General features: G+C 40.2%; 3 protein-coding genes across 4 annotated transcripts in view; 2 read left to right on the forward strand and 1 right to left on the reverse strand.

Moving 5' to 3' along the window:
- Positions 1-215: 215 nt before the first annotated feature.
- On the reverse strand, positions 216-1,086 carry LOC129729616 (39S ribosomal protein L20, mitochondrial). The gene is made up of 4 exons (XM_055688331.1): positions 901-1,086; positions 578-786; positions 433-521; positions 216-369 (listed from the first exon to the last, which is right to left on the reverse strand). Exons 1-4 carry the CDS (start codon positions 985-987, stop codon positions 350-352), a joined length of 405 nt encoding a protein of 134 aa, XP_055544306.1. The 5' UTR covers positions 988-1,086; the 3' UTR covers positions 216-349.
- Positions 1,087-1,119: 33 nt separating this feature from the next.
- Positions 1,120-3,595, forward strand: LOC129729609 (tRNA (cytosine(34)-C(5))-methyltransferase). The gene is made up of 4 exons (XM_055688324.1): positions 1,120-1,330; positions 1,391-2,831; positions 2,892-3,386; positions 3,451-3,595. The coding sequence occupies exons 1-4, from the start codon at positions 1,259-1,261 to the stop codon at positions 3,507-3,509; spliced, it is 2,067 nt and encodes a 688-aa protein (XP_055544299.1). The 5' UTR covers positions 1,120-1,258; the 3' UTR covers positions 3,510-3,595.
- A 765-nt stretch (positions 3,596-4,360) lies between these two features.
- The window catches only part of LOC129729606 (transcriptional regulator ATRX homolog), a 34,612-nt gene continuing 15,122 nt past the window's right edge, over positions 4,361-23,850 (forward strand). The window contains exon 1 of one of the 2 annotated variants that reach the window (XM_055688310.1): positions 4,361-4,803. The gene's annotated coding sequence lies outside the window, so the exon portion shown is untranslated. The remainder of the gene's footprint in view (positions 4,804-23,850) is intronic. The other variant, XM_055688311.1, reaches the window with a different exon arrangement.

A 23,850-nucleotide genomic window follows, 5' to 3' on the forward strand; every position in this document is an offset into this window, starting at 1 on the left:
GTATTGGTGCATCTGCGCGTCATAATCGGCAGAATTGTTCAAGTCATTCACAATTATTTCGTTTGTGGCCGTATCCGACCGAATGAATGCAAGACCATTTTGTTTCGTATGAATTTGCAATTTTCCAATACTTTCGTTTGATTCGATTGAACATAACTAAAGCAGTTTGGTAACGAACGTTTAATGGAAGGTAAAACGTATTTTGAAAACACGAGTTTGAGGTGTACTAGCTGGTCCTAAATACGAAATAAAACAAATTCATATTCGATTTATTCTTCATCTTTTCATGTGTCACTAATCTATAAACAAGGGCATGATGATCAATCGCACCAGTTTTATTACGAGTAGATCATTTATTCGACGAGCCATCTGAAATTATGCAACCAAATTAGCTAATCGGCAGAATTATGTCGAAGCGTTTATTGAAACTACCTTCGTCACTATCGGGAACGTTTTGACTAATTATCGCGAGCGCTTCAAAGGTTCTCGGTTCCCAAATGGCGAGATCAGCCAGCACTTTTCTGCAAATGAGAAACCCATTAGATAATTTCTATTTTCAAGCCAACGAATATTTTACCGATTCAATAGGACATCGTTTCGGTATAAACCGTCTTGAAAGGTTCGGTACTGCATGCCATGCTGTTCGCAACCGGCGTTGATACGCTGTGTCCAGAGTTCACGCATGTCTTGTTTTTTCAGCGCTCGACCTTTCGTTGCATACGCTAGTGCACGATGCACACTTCGAATAGTGATCGAGTAACAATTTCGGGGGCGTCCTATGTAATGCTGCCGAAAACAAATAATGTGGCCAGTTAACATACAACTTTTTACCCACTGTGTACCTGGAGTTTGGTTTGCTCTCAAATACACAATCTACACGTTGTAAATTCCTCTACTTACCGCAGCCAGTTTGAAGATTTTCCGTTTTCTCCAAAACTCATCCGGTCCACGGGCACGCACGAAATTAACCACCGTCGTAAAAACCATTCCAGCCGACTGATTGGATAATTTATTTCACGAATAATTCTAAATGTGCAACTCGCGTTAGAGCAACAAACAAAAACACGGGTTATGTCATCTCTCAAGTATGCAACCCAGGTGGCAAACTTGCAACCGGCACATGGAATTTGACAGCTGGCTGAATAGTTTTGGTTGGATTTGGATATAAGCTTCATTCATTCATTTTTCATTAAACGTTAATCAAACACTCATAAAACTCACATTTTTGAGGTATTTTCGATTGAAACTGTTGTTAAAAATGGGTAGAAAGAGAAACTTTACTAGTATCCTTAATCCATTTGCCAAAAGGAAGCGTGAGCTTAAAGACAGGGTAACATTTGTGAATTCGAATGCGGATATTGGAGGTTATAAACCGTTGTTTACATTCTAGGATCAGTCGGAACCAACGAGGAGAGATAAACCTTACGAAGACATTAAACGGGAGAATGAAAGCTTTGAGGTGTACTATAAACACCAGAATATTTGCCCGGCAGAGGAATGGGATCAGTTTATGGAGAAACTGCGGTCAAGTTTACCAACCACTTTCCGGATAACTGGTTCGAAGAGCCATGCTCGCGCTCTGTTAAAGATTATAAAGGATCAATTTTTCGCCGAGTACTATCGAGCAGTAGCTGAATTTAGAGAGAATGGGGAAGAAGTACAAGAGCCGTTATGTCTTTCTTGGTACCCGAATGATTTTGCGTGGCAGTTGGAGCTTTCCCGCAAGGACATACGGCGGTCGGAACCTTTGTACAAATTGCACAATTTTTTGATAGCGGAGACTAGTTCTGGGAACATCAGTAGACAGGAAGCAGTATCGATGATACCACCCCTACTGTTGGGAGTCGAGCCTCACCACAAGGTGCTGGATATGTGTGCTGCACCGGGTTCTAAAACAGCCCAACTAATCGAAGCTCTACATGCTGGTGGGGATAGTCTTCCTAAAGGTTTTGTTTTAGCAAACGATATAGACAACAATCGCTGCTATATGTTGGTTCATCAGGCCAAACGATTAAGCTCAGCTTGCTGTCTAGTGTCCAATGCAGACAGTTCCAAGTTTCCGGAGCTAAAGCTAAAAAACGAAGCCGGCGAACTGGAAAATCTTCGGTATGATCGGATACTGTGCGATGTTCCTTGTTCAGGTGATGGAACTTTGCGCAAAAATGTGGACATTTGGAATAAATGGCATTTGGGTAATGCGCACAACCTACACGGGGTTCAGTACCGCATTGTAAAGCGTGGTGCTGAACTGCTTGAGGTAGGTGGGAAACTGGTTTACTCGACCTGTTCCTTGAATCCGGTAGAAAACGAGGCTGTTTTGCACAGTCTTCTGGCACAAGCTGGTGATTCACTGGAAATCCTTGAGGCAAGTCATCTTCTCCCAACGTTGAAGCACAGTCCTGGAATGACCTACTGGGAACCAGCCACCAAGGATATGCGGTTCTACAAATCTTTCGAAGACGTACCAGAAATCTATCGTTCTTCAATTCGTGCCTGTCTGTTTCCTCCTGCACCGGAAGAGGCAGCTAAGTACAATCTAACTCGCTGTATACGAGTGTTACCGCATCAACAGAATACAGGTGGCTTCTTTATTGCATTGATCGAGAAGAAGAAGAAACTTCCGTGGGAATCGGAAGAACAGTTATCAGCAGCTGCTGAAACCAACACTGCCGAAGGAGCTTTTGTAGAAGCTGCTGGTGAAGTTAAAAATGAGAACGAATCGAAGAAACAGCAAAAGCACTACAGGGGTTTCAAGGAGGATCCGTTTGTATTTTTCGATGGAACTGAAGAGATTTACGAGTCGATTAAAAAGTTCTATCAGTTGTCTGACGGTAAGATATTTCGTTTTTTTTTTAAATTTCAGATAAGGTTTAAGTTACATTTTGTTCTAGATTTCAATCCGATTAATTTGTTGACACGCTGCCGAGAAGGCAAGAAGAAGAACATCTATTTTAGTGCGGACATTCTGCGTAATGTGGTCAGTAACAACGAGGAACGGATTAAGTTCATCAACTTGGGAGTGAAAGCTTTCGCGCGTTGTGACAATCGAAATCGACTGTGCGATTTCCGCATGGCTCAGGAAGGACTTCCAAGCGTGATCGGATTTGTCGGTACGAGTCGGCGTTTATCCATAGGAAGGGAAGATTTGGTGAAGTTGTTGTCTAATAGCGATCCAACAAAACCTCCGGAATTAGTCGGTTTGAGCGACACGATCCAGAAGGATGCCGAAAGTTTGGAGCCGGGCAGCTGTGTGCTACAGTACAAAGCGGACGACTTGGAACTTAATGTAGTCGGCTGGCGTGGAGCGAAGAGCCTCCGGGCGTACGTTGACCAACATGATACGGTTCACATGTTAAGATTATTGGGTGCCGACGTTTCGAAATATGGTAAGTAAAACTAATAAACGTGTATGTATGACTATTTGCTAACAACTATGTTTTATGTTTGCAGAGAAAAATAAATTTGAAGAAAAAAAGGAAGCTGCCGATGCCACCGACCCAACAGATTAAAATAGAGTGAAGCTTGTTTGATGGGATATTAAACTATCCTAACTTGAAGAACTTGTTGAACACAATAAATTTAATTGATACTTATATATTATATATGTTTCAATTTACCGTTTCAAACATTATTGGATATACTATATATAATGATCATTCCCTCCTAACCAAGAACATAGTCTGTAATTGCTATGTTCGGGTCGCTTTTAGTTTTAAATTAGCTAACTAAAATTGAATGCAGAATACCAAATGCAAATAAAAATCTGCAAACTACGAAAAAGTTAAATGATTATGAGTTTGTTAAATTTTACTTAGGTTCTGAATGCCTGAATTTTTGATTTACAGAACATTTTACTATTTTCGATTTCCAAAAAAACGATTGAAAATCTTTAGTTATTTGAGCATTCGCTATTGTAATTACGAGTATGTCGCGTAAAGTACTACGTATCTTGATTATAAATAAGACTCAATTTTAACATATCGAGATTTGCCGTGGTTTCACAAAATCACTGAAAATCTCTCAGTGTATACGATACAGTAATATGTTACAGAGGCATCGCGCAGTAGAAACCGCTGCGAATAGAAAATGTTCGGGAAAACGAAAACGTACCTTTTCTTGATGGTTGCCGTGTGGTGCCCGTTCATAATAAGGTTTTCATTTTAAAAACTAAATATTCTTAAAATTTAGGCTTTATAATAGAAGTTTCTTCATTGGTTTTAACAGAAAAAATGCAATGTTATTTCTCTGCATTAGAAATGCGATTGCACAAAGCACGTTTCAAGTTACTTTTAGAAGTTTTTGAATCGGCAAATGAAAAGTGTACTTACTTTCATTTTGCCCTTACTCTGGCAGCTCTGCTCGCATCCGAACGATCCGAACGCCGCTTTTTTCAAGCTGTCAATTTGTATTTAGAAAAACTTTCGCCAGACTTGCTTCTTTCTGCTTCCCCGCGATCGAAATTGAAATTAATATCGCTAGCTACTATAGAGGAGCCCTCGAGGGCAGAAAAAACACCCAGCGGAATTTCCGCCATTTCGTGTAGCCTGCAGCGGAGGAATAGCCGTGAAAGTGCCGTCGAAACCCGGTAGGAATTAGGTACAACTCCACCACAGTGCTTCCGAGCAGCGGCTGGAGAAAAAGAGCTTTTGTGTGTGGTGATTTTTGTCGTTGGTTCGGAAGCGAGGACCCATATTGGTCCGTTGTCCTGTGCGTTTTCTTTATGGAAAATTTGTAAGAGTTCCCCAACAGTGGAATCGTGTCACAGAAACAGCTCTTGAATCAACCGGGACGTTTTCTTCGCAAGTAAGTACACAGTGAGACAGTGGAGGGCCATTACGGATTTTCTTGTTGTATCATAAGATGAAGCAGTTTCTATAAATTTTCTCAATTTAATTGCATTTTTGTTACGTTAAAGAAAAATTACTAGTAATCAGGGGCTGGGGTTTCCATAATCTTGGTGTTTTAAAATTGAAAAACAAATATATATCATGTTTTATTATTTTTTAAAACCTGTACTTGCAAAGCCGAATAGTTTTGATGCAGGCAGCGGATTCTGCGTCATGCAGAAAATTAGATACAAAAAGTGCAAGATGCAATGTTGGATGTAGCAGGGTGAGAACGACTGGAAGAGAACGGTGATTTGAATCGAAGTGGATAAGAAATCTCTCAATCGCAGCAAAGGTGTATTTTTTGTGGATAAAATAAATGATTTCTACTCGCCCAACAGTAAGACCATTCTGTTGTGGTCATGACCTGGGATCAAATAGAATATTATTCATACTTCAAAATTTCAATTATTATTTATTTCAATTTCAAGAATACCACCGGGGCAGCAATTTCTTATGCACTGCATTTTCTCTTGGATAAATAAGCGCTTTTTTGTTTCCATTTATTTGATACAAATAATCTTTCTTTAATTCCAAGTATGTGCTCTGACATGTAGGTAGCAGTAATGAACTCAATGTAGAGTTACATTAGTCAGACTAGACTAAGTGACATCTTTATCAATTCGAGGAAAACAAAATTTAAGTTAACTATTCTGTAAACTTTGAAGTTTTCAATATGTTTGCACATTTTTTAATATAACTTAAAATTACCTTTTAACTGAGCAGTTCCACAAAAAATGTCCAAGTTTCAATATTTTTTGTCATTTTAGATTTGGCTTAAACTTTGCATAAACGTTTCTATAGGCTGAGAAGCTATTTAAAATGCTATTTTGGGAGGATTATTGTGATTATAAATATTTTCAGAGCCAAAAGTTTTTTGATCAGTGTGACGTCTCTAGAAAAGTTTTAGATAGTAATTTTATCTTTCCGATAAAAAAAAATCAAAAATTTCATTTTTTTAATGTAAAAGAAACATTAAAATTAATATAAAAAAGCTTATTTTCAAAAATCTTATGTTTTTTGTATAAAAATTACAAAAAAAATACCGAAGCGATGTCTTCAATAAAAAAAAGTTAAATTAAAAAAAAAAAAAAAATTTACAACATGTTTATTTTTGGAGGGACAATATTTTTAGCTACAACTTTGCCAAAGGCACTATGCCAATCAAACCAACTGTTTCGATTATAAAAATATTTTAATTACCCACAGAGTGCCCAATTGGAGATTAAATTATTTTTTCAGCTAAATCGGTTTGTTTGACTGGCGTAACTAGTGTCTCTGGTAAGGTTGTAGAAAATAATTTTGTCCTAAAAAAATATGCCCTGTGAGTTTCGGCGACACCAAAAAAAAAATTCATTTGGGACCTTTCCTAAACTACGTGGTCATATTTTGATCCCTTTTATACCCTCCTACTCTCCCGTGTTCTTTCGTGGTCTTTTGTTTTGTGATCTTATTCTGCAAATATATGTGGGTCATTCCATGTCAAGTGATCAGGCAGGTCGAAACTGAAAAATCCAGAGTATTGGGTTAATCGGACACCCCCCCCCCCCCCCACCAATTGCGGGGCCCTCCAATTTAGTATTTTTTGATAAAAAGTCATTTTCCATGTTTTGGAAAAACATCATATCTCAAAGGCCGTAAGAGCTACAGACAATATTAGTTGCTCTTTTTCAAGGTTATTAAATTTACAATCGAATGGCATCATCAGATTTTGCAAACAGTGTTGCCAATATTGATATTTTTACGTTTAAAAACTAAAACTTCGTTTATCTCAAAACACCTCCTATTTTCTTTTAAATCTGATGTCACCAATGTGTTCAGCGGAAAATTTTACATAAGAATCACCTATCCACAAAATGCAATATGCGCCGTTGCGGAGATATTCAACTTTTAAGATAACGAGTTCGTTAAATTTCAACAATACGCCTACAAATGCAACAAGCCTTATTAAAACGTATCCCAAACTAAATCACCGCTTCAAATCTCAAAAAGTGGTTTCTCATATTCTACTTGATGGTACCTGAATTAACAGCCATTAAAGTACAACGTGCGTTTCATTAATTATAATTATTTAACGTTTGATTTTATAATTAATAACGTTTGATTTTTGTAGCACGTGACGACTTTTGTTTAACTTTTGGCGTTACATTGAAATAGGTACCCGGTCAGAGCTTGACAATGTCTTCATTAAAATGGTAACGTCAGCTTAAGGTGTCGCCGAATGCATTCCTCGGATCCCTGGAACAGATTTAATTGAATCTAACCTGGCAGCACTGACAACTGGTGGATTTTATTGCTCGTTTTATCAGAAATTTGAAATTTTTCTTTGAGTTGCCGAACCATTTCCTCTCCAGCACTTTCTAGACCTTCATTTTGCTGACTAGAAACAGCCTCAAAAGATTTTTTCTAAGGTTTTGATGCCTTTAGCAGTTTTTCTCTACTGTATTTATTCGATCGTTTGACCTTCGACTCACTAACGGGTGATTGACCAAGAGATTGCAAAACCATGTTAAGGCAAACCAGCTGTGTCTTTACTATACAAGTAAACGATTAAAATAGGTTCAAAACAATTTCAAATAAAACAAAACAATAATGACATCGCAGAAGTGAGCTAATCACTTCATTTCCAACATTTTCATGTTGTAAAGAATATAATGTGAAAAATCCTTTTACTCCGCTCATGCGGAGTTTCCAATTCTTCAGCTAAATGGTCCAACACACCAGTATCTATAACAAGGAAATAATGACTGTTAACTATAATGCTTGTAACAATACTTGTGCTGAGGTATACTATTTTCATCGATTGCTACACCTGTTTCCTGATCCATCATTCTATCTTGCGAATTAATCCTTACAACCTCCGCTCTCAGTGCTGCATCATATTGGATGCATGTCTTTCGACCTTCTACTATTTCCTGATTGTTTTCATGAAACCTGTCATGAAAACATGACGAAATGATTATTAAATTTTTCTTACGAGCACCGCCATGGCAATTCAGCGGATTGCAGCATTGTTTCTGTCTAGCTGCAAAATATTGGCCAAACTGTTTTTCGTGCCTTCCGCATATAGTTTGCAAACGTTGAACACCAAACTTTGAACAAAATCCATTTCCGTGATGTTAAGTGCGATCGATTGTGATTTTCAGCTGTACACTTACTTTTTAAACTCCAACCTATTGAACACACCATTTTTTTCACTGTCGCGAAAGCTCAAATCAACTTGCGTATGTTTTGACGGCAACCACGTTATGAAAACACAGGAATAAATCATCAAAAAGGCCATGAGAAACCCACACTTAAGATGTGAAATAGTGCTTTTGTTTCGAGTGCGTTTCAACATTTGGTTACATTTGTTGTGTGAATTTAACGAACTCGTTATCTTAAAAGTTGAATATCTCCACAACGGTGCATATTGCATTTTGTGGATAGGTGATTATTATGTAAAATTTTCCGCTAAACACATTGGTGACATCAGATTTAAAAAAAATGGGGTTGTTTTGAGATAAACGAAGTTTTAGTTTTTAAACGTGAAAATATCAATATTGGCAACACTGTTTGCAAAATCTGATGATGCCATTCGATTGTAAATTTAAAAACCTCTTAAATCGGTATCTAATATTGTCTGTAGCTCTTACGGCCTCTGAGATATGATGTTTTTCCAAAACATGGAAAATGATTTTTTATCAAAAAATACAAAATCGGAGGGCCTCGCAATTGGAGGGGGGTTGTCCGATTAACCCAAAACTCTGGATTTTTCAGTTTTGACCTAAAACAAGTCATTTTATTCATTTTGAAGCGAATCGGAGAGGGTCGTTGCATTTGCCTGATCACTTGACATGGAATGACCCATGTACAATAAAGTATGAAAAATTTATAAAAAAAAATGAAGGTTTAAGAAAACGGATTATTAGTTATTGCGCAAATAGTAAATAGAATTTTCAGTAATATCATTTTATCAAAACCAAAATAACAAATAGATAATGGTTGTTTAATTTTTATTAATATTTCATTGTCTTTAACAAATATAACAATTTCCTTACCTGAAAGTAATTTAAAATACGCTATTCTGTTGAGTATATTCAAAATGATTTTTAATTTGTTGTTGAGTATCAAAATAAATGAAATTTGTTTAAGCAGTTTGATCTTAATTTAGTTTTTTTAAATAAATTACAAAGTTTTGGAATGTCGAACAATATATAAACATCTTTCTTCTTTCCTTCAGTTCACGAACATCCAGGTCTTATATATTTTTTTGAGGACCAACGTTTTTATTTTTTTTTTACCGATCGTTGAGTTTCAGGAAAAATGTCATAAATCCCGACGCATTGCAAAATAGAACTATTATTCTAAAGAAGCAAATGCCATATAAGACAAAGCCTGTTTAAATAAAAAAAAAAATTTCTTCGTTCGGATAAATTTGAAATATGTTTCAAAAATTTGATTACAGCTAATTGCTGACAACTCTCAAACTTTCCGTGACACTTATCAATTATTAAGTCGTGTCGAAAAAATTTATTAATTAAAAAATTGCGAAAGCTTCGTCTTATGTGGTCCCCGTGGTTCTGTGGTTAGTGATGACGGTCGGCTAGCTCTCCCACACGGTTGTGATATCGGGTTCGATTCCCGATCAGGTCGAGGAACTTTTCGAGCTAGAAATATATTCGACTCAGCACTGGGGCACGGTGTATCGTTGTACTTATCCTACAACATGCAAAATGTGCCGAAAACAATATCGATAACGAATTCTCTCAACTAATCTAGTTGATCGAGACCGCATTAGCCCCCAGGCTAGCGTGCGATATTGTTTATTGTTGTTCGTTTTGACTGAGTGGCAATAATAAATTATATGTCAGAAAAAAGACTACGTGGTCTATTCGTTAACCCCCACACCCCCCGCGTGATATTTCGTGGTCTTTTGATAACCCCCCCCCCCCCCCTCCCTCCGTCTCCCTATATATGGCTACGTCGTTTGGGAACGGCCCCTTTGAAACAAACCGAAAATTATTTTTCTTTCAACCAATCAACAGTTAGAATGGAATGTTGTAATGCAACAAACAAATAATTTTCTCTTTACTCAACTAAGTTGTTCGTAATCATCCTCGTTCTCTCATTTCTCGTTCTTTCTATCCTTTCTTTTCTTCTACCTTGTATATTCGTCAAGTGCAAAGTCAGAATCACTTTTATGCTATAATCTGAACTTGTTTTTGTCATTGTAAAATTTTGTGCCCCCTAAAACGAGAGTAACATTTCTCAGTTATGTGTTCAACGAGAGCGAACCATGTACTTTTTATTCATTCATTAATAAAGTATACTTTTTTGGTTACACGTTTAAACCATTTTTGATAAGGTACCTGGCAATTTTGAAACCTATGCTGACTTTGAAGTCAGAGTGTTTTGAAACAATACTAAAAACTCAGGCAATTACAACTTTTTCTGCTTGACACATCGATCACTCTGTCTGCACACTATAAGACATGATATCTGGTCAGCCTAGTGATAGCAATGAACTATTTGAAAAAACACATTTAAATACACTACGGTGTGCGAAGAGGAGTCCTCTAACACAGAGAAATCCGAAAAAGCGCTTAAAAATTTTTACAAGTCGAGTAGCATAGAACATTTGGCCTGTAAGATAGAGCTTCAGAGTTTTAGTTTTGACAGAAATTGCTATGCCCTCCTAAACAAAAGTCAAAAAGTGACCTCTTTAATCTTGTGCGCTGCAAATATAACCACATTTTGATGTACGTAAAAGATGCGTAAAATTTATTCCTACAAACAAATTACTAGATACCTTGTAGCGCATTTGGACGGCTTCATATTCCTCGAATTTGACTTCAGTGATGACATGAATTTTATGCTCTGCGTGAATAAAAAATACCTCCCGCATGATGTTACGGTTTTGTCTTTAGAAACAAAAATTACCGGCTGAGAGTTTATTCTTCTATGTCTGACTTAGTATACCAGATAACTGTTGAGATATATTCAATTTAATTTATAGTCGCAATGAGCACAAACCAAAATAATGTAATAATCTACATCGGAAATTTGGTCCGAAACTTCGCGAAATTTCGTAATCGTCGAAATTGGAAGATTAATTTCGCGAAATTTTAGGTGGAATTTAGCGAAATTCAACGAAATTTTTCGGCAATTTCGCGAAACCGAAATTTCGCGAAATTTCGGGAAATTTCGAGTTTTGCGAAATTATACGAAATCATTCGAAATCTCGCACAGCCTTATGCGGTTCTCTAAAATTCTTTTTGCCTCTGTGTTGGCTCAAAAACCCACAAAAAATTATCTTATAATCAATCTTTTATTTGTGTCAATTTCGCTCTTAAGTGACCGTTGAAAGGGCACTACTTTTATGGCGACAGATCGATGAGATCCTATGCACTCACACTCGTTGCTCAGGCATCCTTGTCGACATCACACATCCAGCGCTTGCGAGGTCAGCCTCGTAGTCGTCGGCCTCTATCCGGTTCTCTGCTAAATATTATCTTTGCTGGTCGCTCATCCGCCATCCGAGGTATGTGGCCGGCCCACTGTAACCTGCTGTGTTTCATCAGCTTGACAATATCATCGTGTTTGTATACTTCGTACAGCTCGTGATGTATGCACCTGCGCCTCATTTTCTAGTTCGCCACCGGGTATTGATCGCAGGATTATACGCTCGAAGTCCCCAAGCGCTTGTGGAGCGGTCTACTTCCACGTCCACGATTAATGTCCGTGGAGTGCCAACGGGAGAATCAGAGTCCTGTAGAGCGCACATTTCGTATCTGTAGGTTACGGGACCTAGCTGGGTATGCCATCCGTTTCTTCACCTCGCGGCTCTCCTCGTTGTCAAATGTCACGTGAGGACCAAGATAAACAAATCCGTCGACCACTTCGGAAGAATCTATCTCCACCGCAGCACCACCACCCGTAGAACTACTACCCTCTCGGCCAGCCACCATGTACTTCGTTTTGGCAGTGTTTTTGGTGAGTCCCATTTTCGCAGCTTCCCTTCTGAGACCCTTAAAGGCCTCCTCAACAGTTCTATAGAAGCTTCTCCTTTCGTGCCTGGTGAAGTAATTTGCCGCCTCCTCTAGAAAGCTATCGTAGCGTTCACGTTTTTTACGGTGGTGAAGTCTCTTTTCGGCAGCTCTTGCCCCCCGGTATTTTTCCTGCATCTATCGAATCACACGATTAGCTGCTACTAACGTTTTGTCAACATGTCACAAAAGATCAAAAAATTGGTCGCAGTGATAAAATACCCAACACGGAAAAAAAAAGTTTTGGCATAGGCCCGGTTCTTCTATTACGTCAGCATCGAATCACCCACTACCCGTGGTTCCTGTTGTCATGCCTCGTTCAGGTCCACTTCAGCTGGTTCATAGATCCACTCTGGAGGGTCTCCTACGAAAAGCAGAAAATCAGAAGGCAGAATCACGAAAAGCAGAATATTTCATAAGGCAGAATAACGAATGGCAGAATCACAGAGAGCACGAATGGCAGAATAAAAAAATGGGTAATTTTTCTAACAACACACTCGCGGCCTTTGGCCGACTCTTTTGTCCAAGTGTATGCTGTCTGTTTGAATAATCCTAGAAAACCAGTAGATCAGTCGTTTGTATGCGAGAGACCGCCACTTCCGACGGCGGGTCGGTGGCCGGCTCGGACCGCGGAAACCACGGCGGCTTTGTGCGGCTTCGGTCCCTTACCCTTGATTATGCGTCTTCGCCGCATGAATTGTTTTATGTTAATTATAACCAACTAGACCAGTGTAAGTTATACCTAACATCGAAACATTACTCTCCGCGATGCCGTGAGAGTCTTGAGGACCTGAGCCAATTCGATTTGCACATCCCATCAAAACTGGTCATTGCTTGCGACCAGTTATTATGTCTGGTTACCAAATAACGTTAAATAATAAATGTAGAGTAGCAGCTTTGATACCGAGACCAGGATTCGCACCAATCTTTCATCACGCAATTGGCTATCGTGAGTCAGGTTTTACTACCAGTGATTCTGTCTTTCGTGCCCTTCAAAATTCTGCCTTTGAAACATTCTGCCTTGTGTGTACGGTCATAGAGTTCTGCCTTTCATGATTCTGGCTTTCGTGCTTCTGCCTTTTGTGATTCTGCCTTCTGTGGCAAACCCACTCTTGATGTCCAGACGTATCTTCCTTGAAGATCTCGATTCAAATACGCCGAGTCGATGTTCGGCCTTCGAAAGGACCGCACATCTATGACGTCTGAAAAGTGTCGGCCGTCGGTCACCATGTGGTCGATCTGGGAGCAGGCCTCTCCATAAGGGTGTCTCCAAGTGTGCTTCAGAATGTTTAGACGTGCAAAATAGGTACTACAGATGACCAGTCCCCTGGCCACGGCGAAGTTCATTCACTTCAAGCCGTTGTCGTTGGTGGTATAATGAAGGCTCTGCTTGAGAATAATGGGACGAAAGGACTCCTGTTGTCCGACTTGTGCGTTCATATCTCCGATTATGTCGTGTCGTGGGCACTCTTCATACGTTTTTTCAAGGAGCTAGTATAACTCCTCCTTTACATCGTCGGTTTCATCGTGTGCCGGAGCGTGCACGTTGATAAGGTTGTAATTAAAGAATCTGCCCTTGATCCTCAATACGCAAAGACGGCCATTAACCTTCCTAGTAGCACGATACCGATCTCCCTTCCGCTCTGTCACCGCCAGTGTAGTGTAGATGTGGTACTTGGAAGAAGTGCCCGCGGTCGGATCAACCGCCCGGAATTCACGTTCTCTAGTTTTGGGTGTAGCTGGTGAGACACCGCATTTCATAGCGCAGCCGTCCACTCTGGATCAGTCGCTGTTTGAGCCGCCCCTAACATGGGAAACAGGCAAGCTGCTCTCCAAGGAATACAACTCTTATTTCTCTGTCAGCATACGAGCATGTTTCCACCGGTTCACCAAGAGAAGATCCTCTTGGCGACTCGTATCCCAGTCGGTACCACGTGGAGGTCTGGAGTTTCTGGGCATTATTCTCCGGACCACTATTTTAAGCCAACTAGTACGGATTGTACTGCTGGTACGCATTGCCCAGCCATTTACCAATAAGATACGATGTCCATGTGTATATTTTTACCATTGCGCCTTGTAACACTACTTGAAGTTTTGTGAAGTACGTACTCGTCCTGTGACCTGGACGAAAAGCGTGTTGATCGTGATGTCCTCAAGGTGTTGAGTCAGGCGACAGTTGACAGTACGTCAACGAGATAGGACGTTAGTGGCTTGGAGTAGAGGTTGTCTGAACTTGTTTTAGGGATAGGGACTACTAGGCTGTGGTTACAGGCTGCAAGCAGGGTATTACTTGTCTAGTGACTGTTTAGAAGCTTTAGGAACGTTAGTTTAGTATCGACGATATTTGAACATTGGGTACCCAATATCGTCAGGGCCGACGGAATATCCTTTACAGCGACTTATTTTGCTCCATATATCAAATTCCGATTAACTAGCGTTAATGCTTTCTAAGTACTCGATCCAACTGTTTGTTTTTGTGAACTAATGATCTGGCGGCATTCGTTTCGCCTAACACGAAATAGCTCAATGCCCTCATCTTTATCTGGGTGGCCAATAGGTCGTCGTTTAGCGGCTCGAAGGGCTTTTCTTCTGGCTTCACTGCTACTTTTGTGTCTAAAGAACACCAAGGATTCATTGGTTCGTCACCCGGCTTGGAGTTTCTTCGGAAGCCGAAAAAGATGATAGGTGAATCAGTTTCTTTTTTTACTTCATATTCTTCTGTGAAGCGGTTTTTTTCTTAGCTTCGATATTCTTCAAATACTTAAATTTTTGTTGAGAAGTATTGGTTACATTGGGAATAAGATCTTGTATTGGGTTTGTTGTGTTACCTGACAGTAGTTCGTCTTCTGTCGATAGGGAGTTCTGGGTTTGGTTATCACGAAGGGTAACGATCTCGTAGTCTTCAGAAACCTTTTTTTTTTAATTGCTGTTCCCGAGAGACCAGGGCAGAGATTGTTCCATTTTTTTTAATTACCATTCTGCTATTTTCATGTCCTGTAAGAGTATTTTCCAGGCTTTTGATTCGCTCGTCTTTACGTTGCAGTTCTTCGCGGATCTCGGCGATAGCCAGCCTGAATTCAACTTTACTTACCTTACCAGCCAGCATACCGTTTGCGGAGGCCCCGTAGGTCGTCTTCCACTTGATTGAGCCACCTTACTCGCTGCGTGCCCCGTCGCCTTGTTCCAGTCGGGTCGTTATCAAGAACCTTTTTCACCGGGTTGTCGTCCGACATCCTAACGACATGCCCAACCCACCGTAGTCTCCCGATCTTCGCCATTTGTACGATGAGTGGTTCTTCCAGCAGCTTATGCTAATTATGTAACTCGTGGTTCATCCGCCTCCGCCATGATCCATCTTCCATCTGCACTCCACCATAGATAGTACGCAGCACCTTCCGTTCGAAAACCCCAAGGGCGCGTTGGTCCTCCACGAGCATGGTCCAGGTTTCGTGGCCGTAGTGGACTACCGGTCTGATCAGTGTTTTGTAGATGGTTAACTTCGTGCGGCGGCGGATTTTATTCGAGCGGAGCGTCCTCCGGAGTCTAAAGTAGGCACGATTTCCTGTCATAAGGCGTCGACGAATCACCAGTCACCAGTGAGCCCAGGTACACGAATTCGTCTACCACCTCGATTTCATCACCGCTAATATTAGTTGGAGGCGGGAGGTTTATACTGTCTTCTCTGGAACCTCTTCCTCTCATGTACTTAGTTTTCGATGCGTTTATGGCCAGTCCAATTCGATCGGTCTCAGCCTTTAGTCTGATTTACGTCTCCGTCACCTTCTCAAGGGTTCGTGCTACAATATCAATGTCATGTCATGGTCGTGGCCTGAATTCAACTAAAACTTTTAAATTGGAATCATTAGAGACTCAGACTTCCTGAAATCTCGCTCGCACAAAGAAGAGACAGTGTGCTTTGCGCTACAAGTCTCGTTTCTCATTCAGTCGCTTCTTGCTGTGTGCAGCGTGCGAGCGAGAAAACTTACCATTCGTACGAGCCATGTCTCGTCGCATGGGAATTTTTATTGCGACGTACACGAAGATATCTCGTCTCTCAACTTAACGAGTGCGGTGCATGGGCGTCGCGTACTTGATACAGCTTGCGTGCAAATTCTCGTGAGCTCGTCTCGCGAGCTTGCCTCGCATGTTGCTTTGCGCTAATGGTGCGAGAAGGAAATTGATTTTACGCAGAAGGATACAGGCAGGGGATTTTATGTTTTTTTTTTTATTTACGGTGTTATAGCAGCATGCATCAAAACACCGTTAGTATTATCAATGATATAACCTAGTTCATTTATTTATCAATTCAAAATTCTATGATTAATTCATCCGACTTTTTTTTTTCTTCATCTATAGTTTATTTGACACGGCACAAATACAATTCAATGTTTAACGGCGCCAATTATATCTGGTAGCTTACTTTCTAAAGTATCTTAATAACTAAAAGCAAATTTTTTATCCTCGCTGCCGACTACGAGCTGAAACTAAATCTAACTTAAGCTAGAATGTTTTGCATGAAAAGCACTGATTTGCTGTTTGATGGTTTTCCATCGCCATAGGTAAGCAGCATATTGAATATGTTCCGCTGCTGGGCCAAGATATTACGGACTGGCATATTGGGTTGTCTCCCTCGGGGCTTGAGAGTATCGTGCGGGTCTAGTTGCTGTTTCCGGATCCGGGGTCTTAACGTGTTCTTGTCGTTTGGTTGGATGTAGGCGGAAGGGGATAGGACTAAACTGGGGCGTGGATGGATTTCAGGAAAACGTATATAAGGGACATGTAGGATAGGTCACGGCTCGCCAAGACATCACGAACAGGAACAGCCGGCTGCCTACCTTCGGCCTGCAGGGAAGCTATTAATCTAGACCTGGCGTCACGGTGTACAGGGCATGACCAAACAACGTGCTCTATGTCGTGATAACCTTCACCACAGGCACAGATACCACTCTCCCCGAGCCCAACACGACGGAGATGCGCGTCAAATCTATAGTGATTGGACATAAGCCGGGACATCACGCAAATGAAATCCCGACCTACATCCAACCCCTTGAACCACGGGTTCGTCGACACCTTGGGGATTATGGAATGTAACCACCTTCCCAGTTCCCCCTTGGTCCAAGAATTTTGCCAACTGATGATCGTATTCTGACGTACAAATGCAATAAATTCATTAAAGGCAATTGGTCTTTCATAAATATCACCATTTGTTGCGCCCACCTTAGCCAAAGAGTCCGCTTTCTCATTACCCGGTATCGAGCAGTGAGAAGGGACCCACGCTAAGGTAATCTGAGTAGATTTTTCGGATAAAGCACTCAGATGTTCCCGTATTTTCCCCAGGAAATACGGAGAGTGCTTAACATCTTTCATCGATCGGAGAGCCTCAATAGAACTGAGACTGTCCGTAAAGATGAAATAATGGTCCGTGGGCATTTTTTCGATAATCCCTAGGGTGTACTGAATTGCAGCTAATTCTGCGACGTAAACAGAAGCAGGATTATCGAGCTTATGGGAGACGGTTAAATTGTTATTGAAGATACCGAAGCCAGTGGACCCATCAAGAAGTGATCCGTCAGTGTAGAACATATTGTTGCAGTTGATGTTCCGATATTTATTGGAAAAAATTTTAGGGATCTGCTGCACGCGTAAATGATCCGGGATTCCACGAGTTTCTTCTATCATGGATGTATCGAAAAACACAGTAGAATCAGAAGTATTTGATAAGTCGACACGATTTGGAATATTCGAAGAAGGGTTAATATTTTGGGACATGTGATTGAAATACAATGTCATAAAACGGGTTTGAGAATTAAGTTCGATGAACCTTTCAAAATTTTCAATCACGGGACGGTTCAAGACCTCACATTTGATTAGAATACGAGAAGACAGGCTCCAGAAGCGGTTTTTCAATGGTAGTACTCCAGCTAAGATCTCCAAACTCATCGTATGGGTCGATTGCATGCAACCCAAGGCGATACGCAAACAACGATATTGTATTCGCTCCAGTTTGATCAAATGTGTGTTTGCTGCGGAGCGGAAGCAGAAACACCCGTACTCAATAACAGACAGTATCGTTGTTTGGTAAAGCCTTATAAGGTCTCCTGGGTGGGCTCCCCACCATTGTCCGGTTATTGTACGAAGAAAATTCACTCTTTGTTGACATTTTTTCATCAGATACCTCACGTGACAACCCCAGGTGCCTTTAGAGTCGAACCAGACACCAAGATATTTGTGTACCAAAACCTGAGAAATCGTTTTACCCATTAATTGTGTTTGGAGCTGAGCAGGTTCATGCTTCCTAGAAAAAACTACTATCTCAGTCTTCTCCGGAGAGAATTCGATACCTAGCTGTAAAGCCCAAGCAGACAAATTGTCCAAGGTATCTTGCAATGGTCCTTGCAAATCGGCAGCTTTGGCTCCTGTAACAGAGATTACACTGTCGTCTGCAAGTTGTCTTATCGTGCATGAATTTGCCAGACATTCGTCGATGTCATTTACATAAAAGTTGTAAAGAAGGGGGCTTAAACATGAGCCCTGGGGAAGACCCATGTAGCTAATGCAAAAAGTTGCCAAATCGCCGTGCGTAAAATGCATGTGCTTTTCGGACAACAAATTGTGCAAAAAAATTGTCAAAATTGGAGAAAATCCTTGTAGGTGAAGTTTACCCGAAAGAATGTCAATAGAAAAGGAATCAAAAGCCCCCTTAATATCCAAGAACGCAGACGCCATTTGTTCTTTGCGAGCATACGCCAGCTGAATATCTGTTGAAAGCAACGCAAGACAATCATTCGTCCCTTTGGCACGGCGGAAGCCAAATTGAGTATCTGATAGTAGACCATTTGATTCGACCCAGTGGTCTAAACGACGGAGTATCATTTTTTCCATCAATTTCCGGATACAGGATAGCATTGCAATCGGCCTATAAGAGTTGTGATCAGAAGCTGGTTTCCCTGGTTTTTGGATGGCGATCACCTTCACTTGTCTCCAATCCTGCGGTACAATGTTTTGCTCCAGGAACTTATTGAACAAGTTCAACAAGCGCCTCTTGGCATTGCCGGGTAGATTCTTCAACAAGTTAAATTTGATTCTATCTAACCCAGGCGCGTTATTGTTACAGGACAGGAGGGCAACTGAAAATTCTGCCATCGTAAAAGGTGATTCTATCGCGTCGTGGCCCGGAGACGCATCGCGAACAATGTTTTGCTCAGGAACAGAGTCCGGACATACTTTCCTGGCAAAGTCAAATATTCACCGACTTGAAGACTCCTCGCTTTCGTTGACCGTTACGCGATTCCGCATTCTTCGGGCTGTGTTCCAAAGAGTGCTCATCGATGTCTCCCTCGACGTCTCGTTCACGAACCGACGCCAATATCCGCGTTTCTTTGCTTTAGCCAGGCTTTTAAGCTTGGTATTAAGCTCCGAATACCGTATATAGTCGTCGGGTATACCTCCCTTCTGGTAGGCCTTAAACGCGTCGGACATCCGACTTTTGTTAACATGAATTAAGAACGTTTTGTTACTATACTTATTATGCTAACGGTACGAAAATGCACCGGATGCAGAGTGTTACGTTGGTTAACAGAAGTGTTCCTTTCGTCGGTTTAGATGTCATTGACTATCTTATGATAGAACTCTGTTTTGTACTGCCCATAATCGCATATTTGTAACATTTGCAAAATTGGTTGTTCGAGCAATTCGCACTTTTATATTTTGACCTTAAATGCATTGTTACTAATATATTCTCGCAAATAGACACTTTAATTAAACTTAGTATCATGAAGAAAGCACTACTTTACACTATGTATACATTGAATATTACTTTTGAAGTCAAATTGGTTGAAATTTTTGCAATGATACATTTATGCCGTCACTTTCAAGCTACTTTTGGAATATATCACATGGAAAAAGAAGTTTTTCATGTATTCAACAAGCATGAGCTGAACATCAGAAACGGATCACCGGTGGTTGGTTACCGGACCAGAATAACTTCCGAGTTCCAAAGGATGCAGATGTGGATTTGGATGGAAACTTTTTCGACAAAAAAGTTGAAAAAGTTAAGTAGTGTGACAATTATGCTGTTATTTACGCTATGTGACAAAACAACTTGGTATTTTTTACGACTTTTTTCACACAAACATAAGCATATTTTTCCAGATGTAAAAAGTACATACTATTCTAAGCATTTCCCAATAAAAAGCACGAAATCCATAAAATGTCGAATGTTACAATTATGCGATCACAGGCAGTGTAGTTCTAAGGAAAAAAATGTGGTTTGAAATTACAACATAAGTTTTTCGGGAGTTAAAAATAGTAAAACCATTGAAATTGTTTACATTTTCTAGTACATGTTGATGTTGGATAGAATTTTCGAATTGAGTACACTAAAGTCGCTTTTTATGCGGGGGATACATGCCGCGTAAAAACCGCGTAAATTCCGGAATCCGCGTAAAAAAAACCCGCGTAAATTCTTCAATCCGAGTGAAGAGGAACCGAAATCCGCAAGAAAAAAAAAATACCGCGTAAATTCCGGAATCCACGTAAAAAAACCGCGTAAAAAGCGACCTTAGTGTACTGCCTGTGATCGCATAACTGTAACATTCGACATTTCATGGTTTTAGAGTTTTTAATGGGGAAGTGCTTAAAATGGTATGTACTTTTTACATCTGCAATAATATGCTTATGTTTGTTCGAAAAAACTCGTAAAAAATACCAAGTTGTTTTGTCACACAGCATAAATAACCGCATAATTGTCACACTACTCTAATGCTCAATATGAACCTATGTGTCGCTGAAACAAAAAATACTAACAACTTATAATTGTTCCGTTTCTTTTGCTTTTAATAATGAAACAATTTCTGGATTTTGTTTGTTTTATTTATTTAAGTGAACAACGAAAGCAAGCTATAAATAAGACATTATTTTCTTATCTCAGGAATATTTTTCCAATACTCCCTATCTTCAGCACTAAGAACAGGTAACAAAATCTATAGCAGACTAGTTTTTCTCTCGGACTCTACTCCTCGGGCCATGACTTGTCGTTTGACAGTGTTTTCCAATCTGAACATTTCATCTTCAACAATACGATGTTGCTTTTTTGAAAGTAAGGAACAGCTCTTAATTTCACCGTCTCCAACTTTATCGCTATATTGGAATAAAAACGACCCTTTTCTTAGTATAACTTTCCGAATATTGTCGATAAATGGACGAGGTTTGCAACTATTCAATGTATATTGTGATACAATCATCGATAAGGACAGAAAATCTCCAGGCTCCATTTTGATGACCTCCACTCGTTTCTTCGCGTTTTTAACAGCGGTTTCGAAATCATCCATGGTTGTAACGGGTTTACCATGTCTCATGCGTGCTTCCACAGCAGCATGGAAACTATCAGCAGCCATAAAGGTGTGCCCTGACTCAAAATATTTCAAAACAATTTCCTGTACTTGAATATTTTCTGCATTTATCAATAGTATCAAGTACAAAAAAAGATTCCAATTTTTATTTCGAGCCGAGCAGTTGTCCAGCCACATGATGATCTTGGGTTTATCATTGAACCGATGTTCAATCCGTCCAAAGCAACTTAAAATATCATTTGATGATCTACCTGCAGTCGGCTCATCCCAAATGCAGGCAAGCACAGGATATATTTTGGAATAGTTTCCCACAGGAGCGAAGGTTTCGTTAAAAACTAGCAGTCTTTGAGAAAAAACAACGGTTTTAAGTCCTTCAAGGCGTGGAATCTGGACAACCTATTTATAAATAACTTATTAAGGATGCAGTCATTTTCTTATTTTTTATAAAACGAATACCTTATGCAGATCTACCGCTAGCACAACGCACCCAGCTTGTACCTCGTCACCATCTTTGCGGTATGCAGCTCTTGAATGTTTTGCAAGTTCAACATGTGCATCCATATCTTCACATATTTTGCAAGCAACTTCATCTGGAAAAGGATCAGCATTGTGGTTGAAATCCTTTTTATGTTGTTTTCCACTGATGCACTTCTCGCACTGTTCATGGCCCAATTTGACCAAGGATATGTTGAGCCGCTTTAGTACCCTGCAGTAAAACGAGTAGCTGACTTGGAGCTTCACCACGTGGGATCTTTGGTATTCGTTATACATGTTTTTCTCAGACAAGTCTGAGGGCAAGTATAGACGGTTTGGCGCATGATCCCTTCGATAATGGGACACAGTAGGGTTGTAGCTCATGATATGGCTCCTAACGGCGTCGTATTTCGAGGTGCTACGGACGTATTTGCCTCGTTTGAATTCTCTGGGCATTCCATCTACCTCGTTGAAAAGGCAGCGATATAGAACGTTTCTATATAGGTATACAAAGAAAACGGATTAAGAACAGAAAAATCACATTCTGCGGAGAAACATACCCGCACGTGTCCTTGAATCCGATTCTGTTCAAAAAAAAACTTTCGACAAACATTTTTGAACTCGCCATTGTTCATCATAATGTTGAATTCATACCGGAACATTTTGAACCTTCCATTGGTATGGCGGTTCCTTTGACGCCGTTTGACTGCCACACGATACACTCTTTCGCGTACGAATGCTGCTTGCCCAGAGGTGTCATTCCAATACTTCAGGTTTTCCTGCATCCGTTCATCTTTTGTAAACTCTTCTGAGCAGCCTATGCGGCATCCACATCTCTCAAACTTAACACCATTGATTATTCGTCGTTTCTTCGCCTTCAATAAACGTTGTTGCTCTTTTTTTTGATCGCTTGCGTTTTCTGGTAACAGGATTAGCGGGAGACTCAAAAAAGCTGCCATCAGAATCCACATCAGCATCCACTGGAACTCGGAAGTTATTCTGGTCGATATCTGAATATTCTTCGGAATTTTCATCACTTTCATAAGCCGTTTTTATTAACAGGAGAGCAAGAGACATCTTGACAGTTCGGTTGCAGCACAAATCACAATACGTGGGATTTGCGATGCAAAAAACGCAGATTTTCAATCAAAGAAGGCAGTGTGACTGATATGCGAATATATTCCAAATCCATCTTGAAAGTAACGGCATAAAAGTATCGTTGCAAAAATATGATCAAATTTAACTTCAAAACGGATGTATAATGTATACATAGCATAAAGCAGTGCTTACGTAACAATATTGAGTTTAGTTTGACCATCCATTTACTACATATATTAAGAACAATGCAGTTAAAGCCAAAATATAAAAGCGTCGTTTGCTCGAACAACCAATTTTGCAAATGTTACAATTATGCGGTCACAGGCAGTGTATAGATATTGCAAATCAGGTTCTGAAGGTTCGTGATAATCTGATCGTAGTAATATAGTTTTGTGAATTCTTCCGATTAATACACCTTCAGAAGGGTCTGACGGCATATATCGTATGTAGGTACGGTAGGCAGCCTATACACCAGAGAGACGCAGAGACACTCACCGTTAAGGCAACTGTCAACATCAAAACGGATAACGGCAAAGCAAAATTATACAGCTCGCCCGTTTTGATGTTGACAGTTTCCTCAACGGTGAGTGCTTTGTCATTTCTCTAATATACAGTTTCACTAAGGTACAGTACGGGCGTCTCGCTCAGTTCGTAAAGCGATAAGACATCGTGTGGTGCGCCGCAGTCTCTTACCGAAGAAAAAAAAGAAAAGAAACCTCTCGTCGTTTCAGTAAAAAGCGCGTGTACAGGAAGTCTGTGTACACGAGAAAGTCTCACGAGCTGTAGCGCACGAGCTGTATCAAGTATGTACAGTACGGGCGTCTCGCTAAGTTCGTAGTGCAATGAAACATTGCCTTGCGCATCGCAATCCGAACCAGTGATGCCACATTTATACAGATTTTCTGCGTATTTTTCATACAGATATCTGCATATAGAGATTACAGATTTTCTGAAAATAATACAGATTTATACAGATTTTTTTGGTTTCATGGGGTCGTAAATTAAACTTCTTTA

Source organism: Wyeomyia smithii, chromosome 3 (genome assembly GCF_029784165.1).
Source record: "Wyeomyia smithii strain HCP4-BCI-WySm-NY-G18 chromosome 3, ASM2978416v1, whole genome shotgun sequence".
In the NCBI taxonomy this organism is placed as follows: Eukaryota; Metazoa; Arthropoda; class Insecta; order Diptera; family Culicidae; genus Wyeomyia; species Wyeomyia smithii.